This window comes from Montipora foliosa, chromosome 3 (genome assembly GCF_036669935.1).
Source record: "Montipora foliosa isolate CH-2021 chromosome 3, ASM3666993v2, whole genome shotgun sequence".
NCBI classification, from domain to species: Eukaryota; Metazoa; Cnidaria; class Anthozoa; order Scleractinia; family Acroporidae; genus Montipora; species Montipora foliosa.
The window spans coordinates 31,796,795-31,814,543 of record NC_090871.1 but is presented as its reverse complement, the minus strand read 5'-3'; the positions used below and the strand labels follow the sequence as shown (position 1 = coordinate 31,814,543).

At 39.3% G+C, this 17,749-nt stretch overlaps 1 protein-coding gene across 1 annotated transcript; it reads left to right on the top strand.

Moving 5' to 3' along the window:
• Nucleotides 1–4,593: 4,593 nt before the first annotated feature.
• LOC137997294 (zinc metalloproteinase nas-14-like) lies at nucleotides 4,594–15,903 on the top strand. The gene is made up of 10 exons (XM_068843208.1): nucleotides 4,594–4,660; nucleotides 5,219–5,304; nucleotides 6,144–6,332; nucleotides 7,104–7,227; nucleotides 7,701–7,795; nucleotides 11,137–11,220; nucleotides 11,820–11,962; nucleotides 12,205–12,283; nucleotides 14,103–14,153; nucleotides 15,420–15,903. Coding segments are annotated over exons 2-10 (837 nt in total). The 5' UTR covers nucleotides 4,594–4,660; nucleotides 5,219–5,234; the 3' UTR covers nucleotides 15,422–15,903.
• Nucleotides 15,904–17,749: the final 1,846 nt, after the last annotated feature.

Here is a 17,749-nt window from a genome sequence, read left to right as displayed (position 1 = left end):
AAACAGAAATTGGCGATATCGTGTGCGGATTCGTTCTCGTTAATTCGCGGAACTCCTGCAATCTCCAAGTTGTACTGACAACTGTAAAAGAGAACCTCATCGACAGCTTTATCGAATGGATCCTATCAAGGTTTTTCGCAAACAAATCCAGCCTCCGAGAAAACCTGTCAAGAACAAGTTCTATGTCTGTGTTAGATTGCACAAAGGCATCGTAGGTATAAAAAATATATATGGCTGAGAAATTGTGATCCTACACGTTCGGTGAGGCTACGGTCGCCGAAAATATGATCTCCCCTCGGTTCCGTCATCTTGCTCCTGGTAAAGTTTAAAACTGTCTCCCTTGTAACCCATCTAATTGCTTTTATAACTTTAACCTTTTCCTTATGTAGTTTCTTAACTTTGTCCTTGTCTCTCATTTCTTACAGAATAAAAAGGCCTGCAGATTATTGGAGTTAGTGCTGAGTTGGTTCGGAGCGATCGCAGAAGCGCCCAACCTCGAAATGACCAATGGTTGGCCAATGGAACGTGAACCCAATTGGAGTTCTTTGTGTCAGAGTTCATATTTGAAAAGGTCATTTTCTCGCGGGGCGTTTTTGGGGGAATAAATACTTCATCATTGCACGTACTCCTTCCATTTTTTTTGGCAAATGCATGTTCTTACTCGGATATTCAACATACACTTTCACCGAAGTCCACACCTCTCGTCCGTTATTACATACTATCTCTCGCTCAAAGTGCTACTACGACCGAAAAAAGCCAATTCTTTTTTTTTTTTTTTGGATTCAAAAATTTGAAAACTAAACACTAAATGACCCAATTTTTAAGTTCTGATTTTAAAAAGACACCTGTTTATTTTAAGTGGAATGTTCTTATTTATTGGTCCGCCATTACTAAGTTTAAAATCATGAGATAGCAAGCGAGTCTTTCACGTCATTTTCTCCTCGACCCGGTTAAAGAATGCAAATCGTGTGTACGCGGCTGAATTAATATGCAGTACGGGAGTTGCGGGCCTTCAGATTTTTAAACTTGTGTTTTACATATATAACAAGTTGCGTTTGCACGCTGAAATTTTAAGTTAGTGAGCAAATGGCGTCACCTCTCCCCAGATTCAACCCTCTGAGGTCCAATCGGTCAGTTTTGAACGGGATTAATGGCGGACCGTGAAATCCAAGCCTTGCACTTAAAATAAACACCCTTTGGATAAGAATCAAAGCTCAAAATTCTGCCATCCAGGTGTTAAGCGAACATGTTTTCAAAATCTGAAAAGAAAAGGAAAAGGATTTTTTGATCATAGTAACACTTCAAAATTGAATATACGCCAATGCAGGAATGGCGCAGTGGTGAGAGGTATCGCCTCCCACCAATCATGTGGGCCGGGTTCGATTCCCAGACTCGTCGTCATATCGTCGTATGTGGGTTGAGTTTGTTGTTTCTCCACTCTGCACCGAGAGGTTTTCTCCGGGTACTCCGGTTTCCCTTCTCCTCAAAAACCAACATTTGACTTGATTTGCGTTGATTGTTAATTTCACTTTACAGTGTCCCCAATTAGTGCTCCAGCGCTAAATCCTCTAGACACTTAAATAAAGTTTCTTTCCTTTCCTTTCCTTTGCAATGATCTTGATCCCTCTGATTACCATTTGCCAATTCCGTGGACTCTCTATATTTTAATTTCTCCTTGGTCCGAAATACCTAGCTCTCTCAGAAAGAGAGGATACATCGCTTCAGATGTATCGTCTCCGTCGCCTGTCGGCATGCTAAAAGAAGGCATGTTCTTACCTAGATTGTTCTCCCTGTTATAAACGTCTCGATGTAATGTTTCACCTCCTTGCTCTTTAAATTTCTTTAAGAGAGCTTATATTTAAGCATTGGCGTATTCCATGCATGCCTTTCTAAAACTCGATATCGTCTACTTCTTCAGAGTTATTAGTTCTCTTTTCGAATTGTCTACGGGCGCTTCAAGTTGTCATTCAAGACACTGGCACAAATCGCCCCCGGGTCGTTTTTAAACTTTCCAATTTTTCTCTGAGTGTCTTTTTCAGTTGAGAGCTAATCTTTCAAGTAGTGCTTAAGCCTTATAATTTTGATCGCCTTCAATATTCCATTCGGACTTGGAGAGAAAGTTATCATCGAGTTTCGCTTCGAGAGAGTGCATTTCACTTTCCGATCCGGGGGTTCAATTATGTTTAGTATTTCTCTTGACACAAAAGAGGGCAATGATTCAGTTTCCTTCATTCTGGTCAAGAACTTAAGTGGTATCTTCTCCTTGATTTGTTCAGCCATGAGGTCTTTTAGATTTGTATATTAATATTGGTAAGCTGCAGAAACCAGAGAAGTAGAACTTTTGGTACTCTCGGTTTTGAGAATGAGTATCATAAGGTAGTTGACCAACTTTTTACTACCCCAACAATCAGTGATATATCACGGATACCATATTTTATGCAAAAATCTTATTCATCATACCAACCTTCAATTTATTTTTTGAAAAGGCTACTTCTGTGCATGGGTTCTTTCTAGGCAGCTCGTTCAGGTGTTAAGAGTAACTTAGAGTAACAAGTTAAAGTAACTTACAGTTAGCTGAACTACGCATGCACCGTGATAGACAAGGCACAGTAGAACGTGCCCAAAGAAGAGCTCACACACTCAACGAAACACTTAGCGAGAGGGATAGTTTATTACCTATGAGCTGACATTGAAAGATATCCTCTGTGTGAACGTTTGTTCAGTCTAGCCTGAAATTTACCTATGCACTTTGCCTCTTGCACCTCATCAACTGAGTAAATCTTTAGAATATTTCACAAGTAATTATATTAGACCCTCCATATTGACTTCGGACCTAGTCTGCTAGTCCTGCTACTCCGCTTAAGTCCTTCTACTATTTGTATTTGATGCATACATTGTGCACTAATGACCTAATTTTGTCAGCTCAACAACACCGAAACCATCAACAAATAACAATTTCATTTTGAGATGTGCTTAAAATACGTTTGTTACGAAAATGGTCCCTCTTACGAAGACACGATAGCATCTTGACGTTGGGAGAATGTACATATTCGGCGGTGTATTGCATGTTTTTCTGCTTATATTATCTGTTTGCTGCACAACTTGTTAACTGCGCACATTAATCATATTAAACAAAACATCATAGAGCCACCGATAAGATGATGATCTGTTTAATGTAATTGTATACATTGAGTTAGATAGTTTAAATAAACAGCAGCTATGTTTTACCTTGGATATGTGGCCATCGCCAAAGAAAAGTATGAAAAATCAGACAAAAGCGCACGTTCTTTTTTGTCTAAAGGCGGCATACAAAATTTTCTATGCACACAGAGATTGTAACGTAAGATACCTTACGCCCACTGCACGGACGCTAAATGAGTGTATTATGTTTTATGGTTCTTGAACCAAACACAAACATTTTATTTCAGATTATCAATAAGTTACCCGAGGTGTGCCCTTTCAAAACTGAAATTCCCAAGCAATGGTAGTTAACCCAGAAAGGCCATGAAACACCTCACAATCTCGTGGTCTTTCTTGGAGCTCGTTCTTCCATTGGGGGAGGAGGGGGGGCATCATAAAATCAATCCTTTTGTGCCATTAATGCGTCCCTCTTGTGTTAAAGGGATCTACCTAAAGGAGCTCTATATTAAGACAGTAACAATGGCAGTCCACCAGAAAGGCTAAGGAAAGCGTCGCACACTCTAAATGGACTCCCGTGATCTTTATTGATTCCAACCAATTCTTTTCTTTTTTCATGTTTTTTTTTCTTTTTGAACGTCAGTTCACTTCTAAGGGCAGGGGCCAAAAGAGCACGAAATGGATTTTAAATTTAGACTGCTTTGATAGAGTGCCTCTTTAGGTCGAGTGCAAAAACATGATAGGCAGTATTTGGACAATTTCTGCGTTGTCAAAAACACGCCATAATTTGATACGTATTGTTCATTCTGCTAAAAATTATTCAAAATGATATCTGGTCCTTAGATTGTTTGCAATCTTCTGCGCTGACGCATGGAAAATAACACCGAGTTCCAAATTTAAAAATATTGTCCAACAATCTTGTTTACATAGCAACTCGTTGCCGTCCCTCACGTAGCACGTCGTCCCTCTCATAGGAACACGATCTGCCTTAAAAGGCACTATATCAAGGCAGTTTCAATATAATTTCGCCAGCCTAGAAAATACCTCATAACCCAAAGCGAAGATACCAATTGATTCTTTTTAGCAAGGAGAGTCATACTTTTCAAATTTAATTTATCGCCAGCTCTTTAAAACAGCGAAATTTGGTGGCAAAACAGCGCTTTTCAGTAAAATGACATGATGACGACTGAAGTATGATATGGCAACAACTTTACACTATTATTTCTAGATATTTTTATTCTTTAGAGAAGTGCTAATTAAATAGCACAATACTGCCCAGTTAATATTTGAGTCTTAAGAAGTGTATGATTTTTGGTATCGGTCCTCGCACCCGTGATAGGCCGTACAGGGCTGGTTGATAATAAACTATATATATTGAAGCTCTCAAGTGCTTCGAGAAATCCTATATAAGATGGTACCGCGGGTGAACAGTTTTAATACTCCCGTGCTGAAGGAGCTTGCTAAGAGCTAGAGTTCCGAGCTGTTGAAACTACACCGTAAAACTTGAAAAGAATATTTTTAGGTAGGCTACTCTCTTTTCTGAACCAAACGTAAGTACAACGAGACAGTATAAGTCTGTAAAATCTTACAGCTGTTTTAAAGCTCATGATGATAGGATTATGTAGGATTTTATATATATAGTGGTAAAACCACAATCGTTTTGAGCCTGTTTGTCGCGTTTCACATGCAGTAAGTAAAAGCTGTACGATCTTTTGGAGCTGTCATAATGACAAGGTACTCTAAGACATTGCGCCAAAAGTTATCATTTCGCAGACACATACTAGAAATAACCTGATTAAATGACCTCCGTACTGCATATCGTCCATTTAAGATCATTTGCCAGTAAAGGACCACGTTTCATATTCGTATATAAGATCATGGAATGCAAAAAGCGAAGCTATTAAAGAGGTCTTTTAAGGTCTGTTTACCATTAATTCAAATTAATTGTAAACAGTGCTTTGATGAGAACTTATTGCTTTACTATTCAGCATTCTATATGAACATCCCAAGATTCTCATATCAATAAATTCACAAACGAATGTCACAACTCGTCTCAAAATTTTCTCTGACCTAATTTTAGCCTTTGAAGACTAAAAATGAAATTACTAGCCGTTCTTTTGATGGTGGAGACTGTTTTCAGCGCACCGGTGGATCTAAATCCTGAAGGTAACCATGACAAATTACTCTACTACTACTACTACTACTACTACTACTACTACTACTACTACTACTACTACTACTACTACTACTACTACTACTACTACTACTACTACTACTACTACTAATACTAATACTACTACTACTACTACTACTGCTACTGCTACTGCTACTGCTACTGCTACTACTACTACTACTACTACTACTACTGCTGCTGCTGCTGCTGCTGCTGCTGCTGCTGCGACGACGACGACGACGACGACGACGACTACCACGACGACTACTACTACTACTACTACTACTACTACTACTACTACTACTACTACTATTACTACTACTACTACTACTACTACTACTACTACTACCACGACGACTACTACTACTACTACTACCACTACCACTACCACTACCACTACCACTACCACTACCACTACCACTACCACTACCACTACCACTACCACTACCACTACCACTACCACTACCACTACTACTACTACTACTACTACTACTACTACTACTACTACTACTACTACTACTACTACTACTACTACTACCACTGTTGCTGCCGCTACTACTGACGTAACTACTTCTACTTCTGTTATTTGTTCTTCTTCTTCTTCTTCTTCTTCTTCTTCTTCTTCTTCTTCTTCTTTTTCTTCCGTTGTATTAAAAACCAGAGCAAACTTTCAATTTCTCATTGAATTAATCGACCCTTTCATCTTACTTTACTCTTGCTTGCTTCACTGACCAATAAAGGAAAGAAATCAAACGTTTGTATGCAAAACTGCAGAATGCAAACTCACTTCTTCTATTGTCACCTTGTATTAATTTATTAAACTTACGTACAGAGAATCGGAATCTGGAAGGAACTGCGGACTATTTTGAGGGAGACATGATGCTTACTCCTCAGCAGCGAGGAAACGCTGAGATGGGGCTCGATGTCTATATCTCCGGCGGATTCGGAGGGCAAGCTGCATCTATTATAACTCCGCTTTGGCCGAATGGAGAAGTAGTCTATGACATTGACAGTTCAGTGGGTAAGTTCCTAAGGTTGTTTTTAGTTTAACTTGAACCAATTAAATACCACGTTTACCTTTTTCCGAGGGACCCTATCTCCATGCTCAACGCCTTGCATGCTCCATGCTCTATGCTGTATAACTTCTGTCCTCCATACCCTATCTACGTAATCTCTCCTTTTAAAAGCGATGCTTTTAAAAGTTCTTTTCTGAATAGGAATCGAGTTGAAATTAGCTGTTTAAGGAGTAATGGCCATAATTTGGAGGATTTCCTAACACGTTTTTAGTTGAGTTTAGCCAATTTGTTGAAGGAAGGATCAGCCGAGATTATTTGGAGAATTGCGACCACCTTTCTGAGATGCGAATCTCAGTTATACGCTACTAGCTAGCGAACAATTCAGTTGGGAATTTTTATTTTTCTTCATGTCAATAATGAGATAGATTAGATCCAGCCTACTTTTTCATACCCTATTACAAATGCACAAAACCCAAATCGAGAAAAAAACGTTTTTTTCTGAGAATGAGGGCTCCGACCAACATTTGTGCAATTTAAAAATATAATTTAATTGAACATTATAACTTATTCTTGCAAAAACGATAACATCTGGGACTAACTATTGTAAGTTAGGATACTTCACTTGAAGTCTCTTATATATTACGTGGACCATTTTTCCAATATACTCGTTACTTTTTTCACCCATACATTGTACATTTATCAGTAACCGTTGCATCTGGATTTGGTTCCTTATCTGTATCTTGTTCTCTGATTGGTTCATGTAATTTGTGATTAAGCAAATGATCCTAGAGGAATGGCGGTGGTAATGGCAGGTATGAATGAATGGACCTCGAAGACCTGTATCAGATTTAAAAAGAGAACCACCGAAACAGATTATGCCTACTTCACCACGGGATCTGGGTAAGAAAGTTGGTGATCGTATCTAAGATCGTGCGATACTTTCTCTAGGATTTCAGCTGAAGCGGTTTTGTTTTGCCTTTTGCTTCACATTGCATTTCACAGTGCTGTTCAAAGGCACTCCACAGTGGTTAAGTTCACTTGTTCTTACGAATCCTTCGTTTTTGTTTCGGTTTCATTTATTGCACCTTATCTCAGCTTTTTGTCATCAGATGATTGATCCTTTCCCATAGATGAACTCAAAGAGCTTTGAAATGTTTTTCATTTAATAGACACAGCCCGAGCAGCTTTAATAGCCTTTCCTTAAACCTTGCTATGACAAACAAGTTTACTCAGACACGTTGTGCGACCCCTTCTTCCAATAGCACGTCAAAGGATAATGACTGCGTACAAAGAAATAGATTGATTATCTGCTAAGCTAAACCAGATTAATTTTTCGTATTTAAATTTTTTTTTTTTTTTTTGCTTGTTTACAGATGTTACTCATTTGTGGGGAAAATTGGGGGACGTCAGAATATAATACTTGAGCGAGGCCGATGCTGGAACAAGGGGACTGTCACTCACGAAATCGGTGAGTCGTTTGCTTCTTCTCATTTAATCTAACAGTCTTAAGGGGAAATTTTTATCGCGATTACCACGAACAGAGTAATTATAAACCTAAAGACAGAAGGTTAGGGATGTATTTAGTTGTTTTATCTATTTATTTTCCTTGTTTATTGTTTTTTTTTTGTTTGTTTTTTGTTTTTGTTTTTTTGCTCTGTGACGGGGGAAAGGTTTTGCCATAACCATAACACGGAAAATGGCATGTATAAAAACATTTTTTTCTCCCTGTGTTAATAAAATGTTGCCAAAAAAACCAACTATAAAGAGGTAACAGGAACCCATGACTAAGAGCGTACAACTTCATTATATTTGTGGAACGGCGTATTTACAGACAGAGTTATTTTTCTCGCGAAACCAGGCCTTTCCAGCTAATCCCAAATCTTGCAGGAGAAATTATCAACCATGGGATTTAGAATGGTCATTCACGCAAGCCACATCGTATTAAGTACTCGTCTAAAACAGCTTCTTCTGTGAAAATGCCGTTACATAGACCTAGTTTTGGAGTTGTAGGTTGCAGTTTATAGGCTCCTGGAGGTAATCATTGGAATAGAGGCCAACTTATAGTTGAAGTAGCCTCCCACGTAGACTTTCTTAGAGCTTCATCCGCGTTCCTCCCCCACCAACGTCTGCTAAAACGAAAAACCTCTTCCGTTTTTAAAAAAATACCAATCAGCACTCACTAATTCTGTTGTGCATAGCCAATCACATGCTGTGCAAGAATGCCATATAAAAGACGAGTTTACCAAAAACTGGTTGACGTGGTTTTACGTTTTACGTTTCAGCAGAGGTTAGTAGGGGAGAAAGGAGTGACGAAAGGCGCACCGGTGGCTCAGTTGGTTGAGCACCGGGCTGTCACGCGGAAGGTCGTGAGTTCAACTCCGGTCGGACCAACACTCATGGTCTTTAAATAACTGAGGAGAAAGTGCTGCCTTTGTAATTACATCTGCAAATGGTTAGACTCTCTAGTCCTCTCGGATAAGGACGATAAGCCGGAGGTCCCGTCTCACAACTCATCAATGTTCATAATCCTGTGGGACTTAAAAGAACCCGCACACTTGTCGCAAAGAGTAGGGCATGTAGTTCCCGGTGTTGTGGTCTGTCTTCTGTGTTGTATCATGGTTGGGAGGGTAAATGCTCGGAGATATTAGCTACACCAAGCTACTCTAAAATCCGAGGGTAAATAAAGATATATGATATGATATGATATGAAGCCCAAAGAACGTCAATTGAAACCGCATGACGTGGAACCTTCCCAAAAGAATAGTTACATAAATCCAAGGTGGTCATCTTGGTTTTCCTAATATTAATATGTCATAAATTGAACCTTTTTCATATGCAAGTATCCTTTTTCTTTTCCGTAACGATAACAATAAAAGACACTGGCTATATTGATATATCGAACGTGGCCTATTCATAAGCTAAAGGCCCGTTTAAGCGGGTTCAACATTTGACCAACGTTCGTTCAAAAAAGTTGAAGGGATGTTGGAGAAATGTTGGACGCAGAAACAAAGTTGTGCGGAGGCCGTTCAAACGGTTCCAGCATTGCGCCAACAAAACAACCAACACTTTCGCCAAATTTGATTGCAAGAAACTAAGAACTAGAAACCAGTCTCTCTCGTCCAGATAAACTACACCATATTGACTTTTGCGGCCTGAAGTGAGCATACGTGTATTCTACAATTGTTGAACAGATTGTTCAAACAGCTTCAACACCATTCAACATTTTCGAGAACAAAGGAAAAGTTGAATCGATGTTGAATGAAAGTTAAAAACCGATTTATAGTTGATTCAACACGCTTTCAACAATGTTGGACGACCTGTTCAAACGCACCGAACATTTGGTTCAACAAAGTGTTGAAGCGAATGTTGAAAGTGTTTAATTAAACTTGCCGTAGCAAAACAGCACTGGATATTTTAAGTGCAGTTCATGCTTGGCTACCTCTGAATATTTGAGCTCGATAAAGCGAAGATCCGTGTTCTCAAGCATTCTTTATGTTATTCAAATGTACTATCTAATGGAAGGTGTTACAAATGAACCCACTGGGAACTCAGAAAAATCCGAGCCCCAGATGGGATTCGAACCCACGACCCTCCGTGATCTAGTACGGATGCTCTAACCACTTGAGCTACTGGAGACTCTATGGTGAGCAAGGGTGAAATGTGGGTATTTGACACTTTGGTGGTTGCTTGGCCGCATCGTTTACAGAAATACAGACATCTGTATTTCAATGATGCTCTTTATGTGTGACTGCGCGAGGCAGTTATAGCTATGATGTCAGTCGTTATTTGACTCTGTGGCTGCGTGATGCAGCTCGAGTCAACTGAATTCACCCTTGCTCACCATGGAGTCTCCATACAGTAGCTCAAGTGGTTAGAGCATCCTTACTAAATCACGGAGGGTCGTGGGTTCGAATCCCATCTGGGGCTCGGATTTTTCCGAGTTCCCAGTGGGTTCATTTGTAACACCTTGTATTTGATATATGCTAATCATTGTCTCACATTCACTATCTAATGGAACGAAACAATCTTTATCGACGGCAAAGAAGGCTTTGGTTAGCACATTCACAAAAATAAGTGATTTCACTGTTTTCTTTCCTGTACCAGATATCTTTTGTGGAGCGTTGTACATTTGCTATTCGTTAAAGATTGTATAGATCGTTTTCAATCACGTGATGAGACGGCTACTTACATATCCTCATCTGGCCCATGAGGACTCTTAAGGCCGGATGTTTTGCATTATAATAGACTCAAATTACCGAAAGACTTTTCTCTATTGTTCTCTGCACCAACATGGTTGCTGTGACGTCAAGTGAAAACCATCCATAGAGTCGATAACGTTCTTGTTTCCAAATTATTTAAATATTCAGTTATGGCCAATAGTTCGCTGACTGTCGAAACTAAATTGCTCAAAATCAAAACAAAAAAAGAGAAGCCAATCTTTTCAAAACAAGATGAGTTTTATTCGGAAATATGTAACGTGACGTTAGCAATGACGTCCTCAAACCTTTTTCTATTAATAGGTCGAGTCCGATTTATTAATATTCAGGCATGGCTACGAGGCTTTATGGTCAAATTTCACGGCTCAGTTCTGTTTTCTTTGTGTCATAAGTCTCAAGGGATATTTCTAAGCAAAACAATGTTCAAATTTTTAAACCATAAAGCCATGTGTGAATATTGATACATCAAACGTGGACTATTGCCCATTATTTCACAAATTGTTGTAGTTGCTTGTAGCCAGTCGAGTTAGCGATGGTTTGACTTTGGTGCAGCTACAAAATCGCTAATACAACTGAGTATTTACCCTCGCAGGCCATGCAGTTGGTTACTACCACGAACAATCTCGTCCGGACAGGGATGAATATGTCACGATATTGTTGGCCAACGTACAATCAGGTAAGTTCACAAGTCCTGTATACTATTGAGGTATATTCACTTTTACCGTTTCCTTGCAAATCAGTCTTTTTAAAAGAAATACTGTATTAAATTAAGCAACCGTGAGAACCAAACAGGCCTTTCACGAGTGGATGTTGAAGCAACAAAATATGATCTACAGTAACTTCATGCAAATATTGGGAAGCACATGCAGGTATTGGAACATCACGGAGTTGCGTGTTGTGTAGGTTTGAATTACGTCACAGAAAATGGCGAGTCGGAACAAAAGATTGTTAGTAGGGACTAGTTGTCGACAAGAGATAATTTTGATACTGTTTCTTGTTACAGTACTTTAACATTTAAATGCCAAAGTATTTGAATATTTTCATACATGAGGCCCGTAAATAACGTTTTAACGTTGAAACAACATTTTAAACAAAATGTAAAACGCCGTTGAGTAAGAACTTATAATTAAAGGGTTTTCACCACTACTAAACAAGATTGTCGTCTTCATCATCCAATGCACCTAATGTTTTTTTTTTTTATGTATTTCTACGATAAATAATGCTCGTCTCCATTTTTCGCTTTTGTTTCATATACACTCATATACTATTTTGCAGGTAAAGAACATAACTTCAACAAGTATTCCAGAACACTCATTGACTCGCTTGGGACTCCATACGATTACCAAAGCGTGATGCATTATGGACAATTTGCATTCACTAAAAATGGGCTTCCTACAATCACGCCACTAAAGGATGGGGTAAGTTCAAAACGCATCAAATAATTGAGAATGAAATTAATCTTTCCATAATTTTAATCTTTAAAATTATTTTAAGGCATTTTCATAAAGTGACGATATGTCCAGCCTCAATAAATTAGAGGGATTTAATGACGTCGTGCAGTGCATTAAATTATAGTAGTTTTATCTCTCCCAGCCCCTTCACCATGGCCAATTAATATTAAAATCAAGACATGCCTAAAATCATGGCTCCCCATTTCCAGGTTACTATTGGACAGCGAGACGGCTTAAGCACCATAGATGCAAATCAGGCAAACCTGCTTTACAAGAATTGCGGCCGGGGTAAGTGTTTCTTTTACTGGTCGATTCCAGTGTAGCTTTGACTGCGAAAATGCCGTTATAAAATGATGTTGACCATAAGGAAAATTAAAATTGTCATTTTCAAAACAACATTTCATTGATATTATGTCTTATTGACTGAGTGGGAGGGCAGAACGCTGCGCTCGGTCCGTGCGCCATAACCTAACTCAGTCAAAGAGCATTTTATCATATAGGCTCTTTACAAAAATTTGCCCAGGAAATTTATCAAATATGTGATTTGCATTTGCTTTTCTGGCTGTAAATAACTTTGATGACTAAAAGCGACGAAGTCCTCATTTCGTATGGAGCAGTACGTGTTCGTAGCAGGGCCGTACGGTTTTACAATGAAAGCGCGTGCGGGGCCGTACGGGCCATAAGATAAATCAGTATTGTTTAGGTCTTAGAAAGTGCGGCGTACGGGCTTTATTCACCAGTTGTTTGGGTGAAAAACCCGAACGAGCTCGTACCTCTCGCTCGTTCGGGTTTTTGACACAAACAACGAGTGAATACAACCCCGCACAAAGCACTTTCTATGTCGTGAGCTGTTTATTACACATAAGACGAGAATTTTCATTGAAATAGTTTTCTGAACGCAAATTAGAAACAAAAACTCGCAAACAATAGAACCAAATGCAACTTTAATAGCAATGGAAAATATCGCAGTACATGTACATCCAGGAAATAAAGTGCTGAACGGAAATATGCAGTTACAAAAGTTCTTTTTTAATCTAAGTTCGATATCAATAAATAGGATAAAGTCTCATTTAGTTACTGTCTGATTCAATAATTATTGCTTGCTCGAGATGTACGAGTCATTGGCTTGGAAAGGCCTTTACGCTATATTGGTTATACACACGTAAAAGACTTGTACACCATTCTGATTGGCTGTATAGGCTTTTTTCACATGTGAAAATAAAGCGTTTAGATTTCTACAAATTAGCTTTATGGAATAAAATTCCCATGTTATGTGTAATAAATTCTTTTAAGATGTATTTCATAGCAGATAAGAGTTTGGTCACATGTCCTTTGGTCAGCACCAAAGATATGGACCTACTGGCTAATAAATAATCGTAGTATGGCAATCTACATTGCAAAAGCGTTGTCCAATATACTGTATCATTTTTCCAAGGCTGTGCAAATGAGGTTTACTTTCTCAGGGTTACAGAAAGATTAGGGGCGTCTGGGAACGAAATGGTCGTACATGTGTTCCAGTAGTTCAAATATATTGCTTTTTGAAGCCAACATCAACAGTTGAGATTTTCTGATGAGGGTTAAAGGCGAGCAGTTTCTCCTACGCTTCCCGAGAGAGAAACCACTGCGTGCAACCGTTTGATTTTCCATCGAGCATATGTGAAGTACGTCAAACCCCACGTGACGTATTTGACATCGCTTCGTCTTATTTTGCGGGAAATCACTACACAGCAGACTCGCCCGAACGCAGCAGTTAAGTAGCTGAACGCATGCGCAAGCGCCAAAACAAGATTACTAACTCGTTTTACCGGTTCAAATTTAATTTTTTCGTTCTTGGAGCTTCCTCGCAGTGGTTTCTCTCTCTGGAAACGTAGGAAAAACCAACTGCTCGCAGGGTAAAGGCAGCCACGCGACTTGGAAATGACAGGTTTACGAACTTTTTTATTCTGTTTTATTTAGCATTACTGTTTTCTCTACTGACGGCATACTAGTCTATATTATCCGATTAATTCTATCACATAAAGAAGCTTGCAGTATAAAGTAGTTTTACAGTGTTTTGCGGAACTTTCATCGTTTCGTAATTATTTTTCATTTTTTTGTGGTTATACAGTGGGAAATGCCGCGTCATTTACTACAGCTCATCCAACCACTCAATCAACCTGTGAGTACACCACCCTGGAAATTCAACTTTAAACAAAGTCGTTTTGAAAGCAACCTCCACTCCGGAAAAGTTATAACTTGAAACCACTTGAAATAAAGTTTGAAATCACATTTCTGTGAATTGTTTTCAAAGAAAGCCTTTGCATTCATTTTGCAAGAGCTCTTTGTGTCAGAACCACCGGGACGAGCGTAACACGTCACAATTATTCAAGATGACGGCGTCCAGGACATTTGAAAGCAAAAATAAGTGACTCCAAAATACAAACCTAGATTTTTAGAAGATTAAAAAATTGATTGTAGAAATTATTTTCTCCGGTTTAAGGTTGTGTTTAATAGGAATGGAGGTTCAGACAATAAAAATATTGAAGTATATATAATTAAAATTAACGACCTAAGGCCCGTTTCTCGAAGGTCCCGAAACTTTACGGGCCATTTTCGGGTGTCACAATTCCCCTTGTATGTCAAGAACGGAGATTATTTGAGTAGTCAAATTTCAAAGTCATTTTTCTTTTTGTTACCTTGAAAACATGTTAAAAGATCGGCTTTCCAAAACAAGTGGTTGGCAGTTTCACAAATGGCTTTTCGGGCCCGAAAAGCCATCTGTGAAAAGCCATCTGTGAAAAATGCTCTCTGTTCTCGAGTTATAAAGGGAATTGTGACACCCGAAAATGGCCCGTAAAGTTTCGGGACTTTCGAGAAACGGCTTGCTCGAGGTATGGTTAGCGCTAACCGACGTTAAATACCATGGAAACCTATAGGTTTGATACCTCGTAACCCACGGTTGGCGCTAACCAGTCCTCGAGCAACCGGGCCATGATTGCAAGTGATTTTGGACTCAGGAAATTTTAAATTACTCGGGTTATTCCTCGTGAGCTTTCCTCAATCTGACCAGCGACGAGTGGTCACACAGTGGTCACATGACCTTATCACATGAGAAGTACTTAACTTGCAACCAATATTGCTTCTTGTCACTCAGGGATTTTGTCCTTTGACCTGACAACAGCGCTAACGCATGAACTTGCCTCTTGGGTTCTTTTCTTGGAATCTCGGCATCCTCGAAAAAAACGTCTCAAGAGTTGAAACCATTTTTACTTAAGGCAAACACGTTTTCACATCGGTAAAGCGGGATAACCTGAGATTCAGTTTTACCTGTAACACGCACACGAATGTTAACATCGTGATACTGTTCGACACTCAACACATCTCATTGGTATACTGAAACTAACAAAGTTTACTGAAGTAATTTCCGTTTTTCTTGGTGTTTCAGGAGAACATCTGTGACCAGGATGAATGTTTTTGCTTAAAAATCCGTAAATAAGTTTTGAACCATTTAAATTAAGCCTAATTAATTGATGTACCCTTAAAGACTCTCTGTCGAACGGCATGCATAGCGCGCCTCGACTCAGGTTTCCTGGACCATGAAACCTCCTCCATTGACAGTCGCATGGATCTATCTTGTTGGATCCATCGCAATCGGAGAAAAATTGTTCGAATTTAACGCTGGATTAGTATTATGTTAATAGCGTTATTATTCCTTTTGTCTTTAATGTGCATATGTAATTGATAATAGGTATTTTTGTTGATTTTATCGTTATTGATATATCGACCGCGAATTCGCCATGTCAACGGTGAAATACACCAGTGAATAACTTAAGATAACAGAGCAGCTGGACCGTGATGAAGTGATCGACAATGGCAACTTGTAGACGTATCCCAATGAAAACCTCACAGACCTGAGGCAAGGACGTCAGTTCGGGATCACTGCATGGAGTTCGAGTGCTGACGTCATTGTTTGTACTGAGTGAGCTAAAATGTGTATGTGACTCGATTGCAACGGTTGCAGCAGAGTTTTTATGAACAACTGATTACCAAAAATTGTAGGGTATCGAACAAAATAATAGCATTTATTTTTCATATTGTTATTAAAAAACGAACGTCCAGCCCTTTTTACAAGAACGAAGAATCAAAGACAATAAATATATACTTTATCGATGTTTGTTTTATATTTGAATCGCTATCGCGACGCGGACCACGGTAAATGAGAAAACCCGATTACCTTTGATAGTTAAGGCCGCGCTTTGCCTTATTTATTGGAAATATACATTTCCATTCTTCAAGCCAACTTCTCTTCCGTTTGCTTGTAGGAAAGGACACAAATTGTCGCATATTTTCTCCCGAGTGGCTTCATCAAGCAGAATGAAACCAAAAACAAACGCGCGCAAAGCATGACGTTCGGCAGAGAGTCTTTAAATTCAAACGTAAACGTTATTTCGAAAAATTAATCTTGGTTTTTCATTTGAGAAACGTTGTTATAAGTTATGAGATGCAAAAATATTTGAACACGAACAAGCCAAAGCAAGTTAGGCAGAGCTATTCATCTTATCTGAATCTCACGTAATACACTAGTTCTACAGCTTTCTATGTATGGCGCTTTTTCAGGGTCAAAATTAAGTGTATAGTTGCCACACAAATTGAATTGCCAAATGAATTGTTTTCTTACGTGATGATTGTCAGTCGATGACTTCTGTTAACGTGCTGTCTTGCGATGAAATCCTTTCGTGGTGTCATTACTTTCCGATCTGTACTTATTACGAGCGTTAATTTGAGAATGGGTTACGTGTGTGCATTTATACTTTTGAAATCTTCTTGCATGTTCACTTGCGAAATGTGTTGAAGTACGATTATTTGATAATGAAAACAAAGGAAGCAATATCGTTAATATGACTTTGAAAACCATTATTACTTTTGAATTCTCTTTGCAACGAAGAAACCTTTTCTTTTTACACAGGATTTTCCAAACCATGGCCATCTTTACTTTTGCGAATGAGCTGGTGTGACTCTCGTCCCCAACATGAAACATTAAACTCGCAATGACTTTTGAATTCATTTTCGTCGCATCAGAATGACTTGCGCACTTGCAATCAGGTGCTACCTATCCAACAAGGCGCGGAAAGAGACTGGAAACTCCTCCCCAGTGTCTGTGGATCACCGATCCAAAATGGCCGCTTGCGAGTTGACTCGTTGGCTCGCGGCTGACTCGCGGCTAAAAACGGAAAACGCGCCATAGCTAGATTATCTCTAATTGGCTGGAAAAAAGGTAGCGGAAAGCAAAAAGGTGGGTAATCGATCTTAATTAGTCGCTCTGAGTGTTGAAACTTGCGAGTCTTTTTGTCGCAGCTTCAATGAATCCCAATTTATTAGGGGAAGGTGCCCAGCGTCTAATTGAAACAGCCGAATTTATTCGAGGTGGAGGAGTTAGTGGCGGATCTGCTTCATCATCCAGCGCGTTATCAAGCACATCCAACTCACATCCACGACCAGCTCGACCAGATGACAACAACTCGATACCGAGTGGGAGTACTGGCACCAATACTGCTGTTCCCAATAGCGCTCCCTCAGTTTCAGAAAGTGCTAGGAAAATATATAACCGAATATATTTGGATACAGGTCACTGGGATCTTCGAAGCAAAGTCAGAGTTCAAGGCAAAGTGGAAATTCCGGTCGTAGAACGCATGCCAGTGGTTGCCAGGCTGCGAACGCTTCTTGGTCGCTTTCATTCATTTGCCTGGCCAGCGTGGGTCATTGTTGTCCTCCATC

Bases quoted from the DNA above. Each gene is read 5' to 3' on its own strand.
- LOC137997294 (XM_068843208.1), top strand. From the start codon at position 5,235: ATGAAATTACTAGCCGTTCTTTTGATGGTGGAGACTGTTTTCAGCGCA. The intron at 6,333-7,103 runs GTAAGTTCCTAA...TTTGTGATTAAG, and splicing joins TGACATTGACAGTTCAGTGG to CAAATGATCCTAGAGGAATG. The intron at 12,284-14,102 runs GTAAGTGTTTCT...GTGGTTATACAG, and splicing joins TTACAAGAATTGCGGCCGGG to TGGGAAATGCCGCGTCATTT.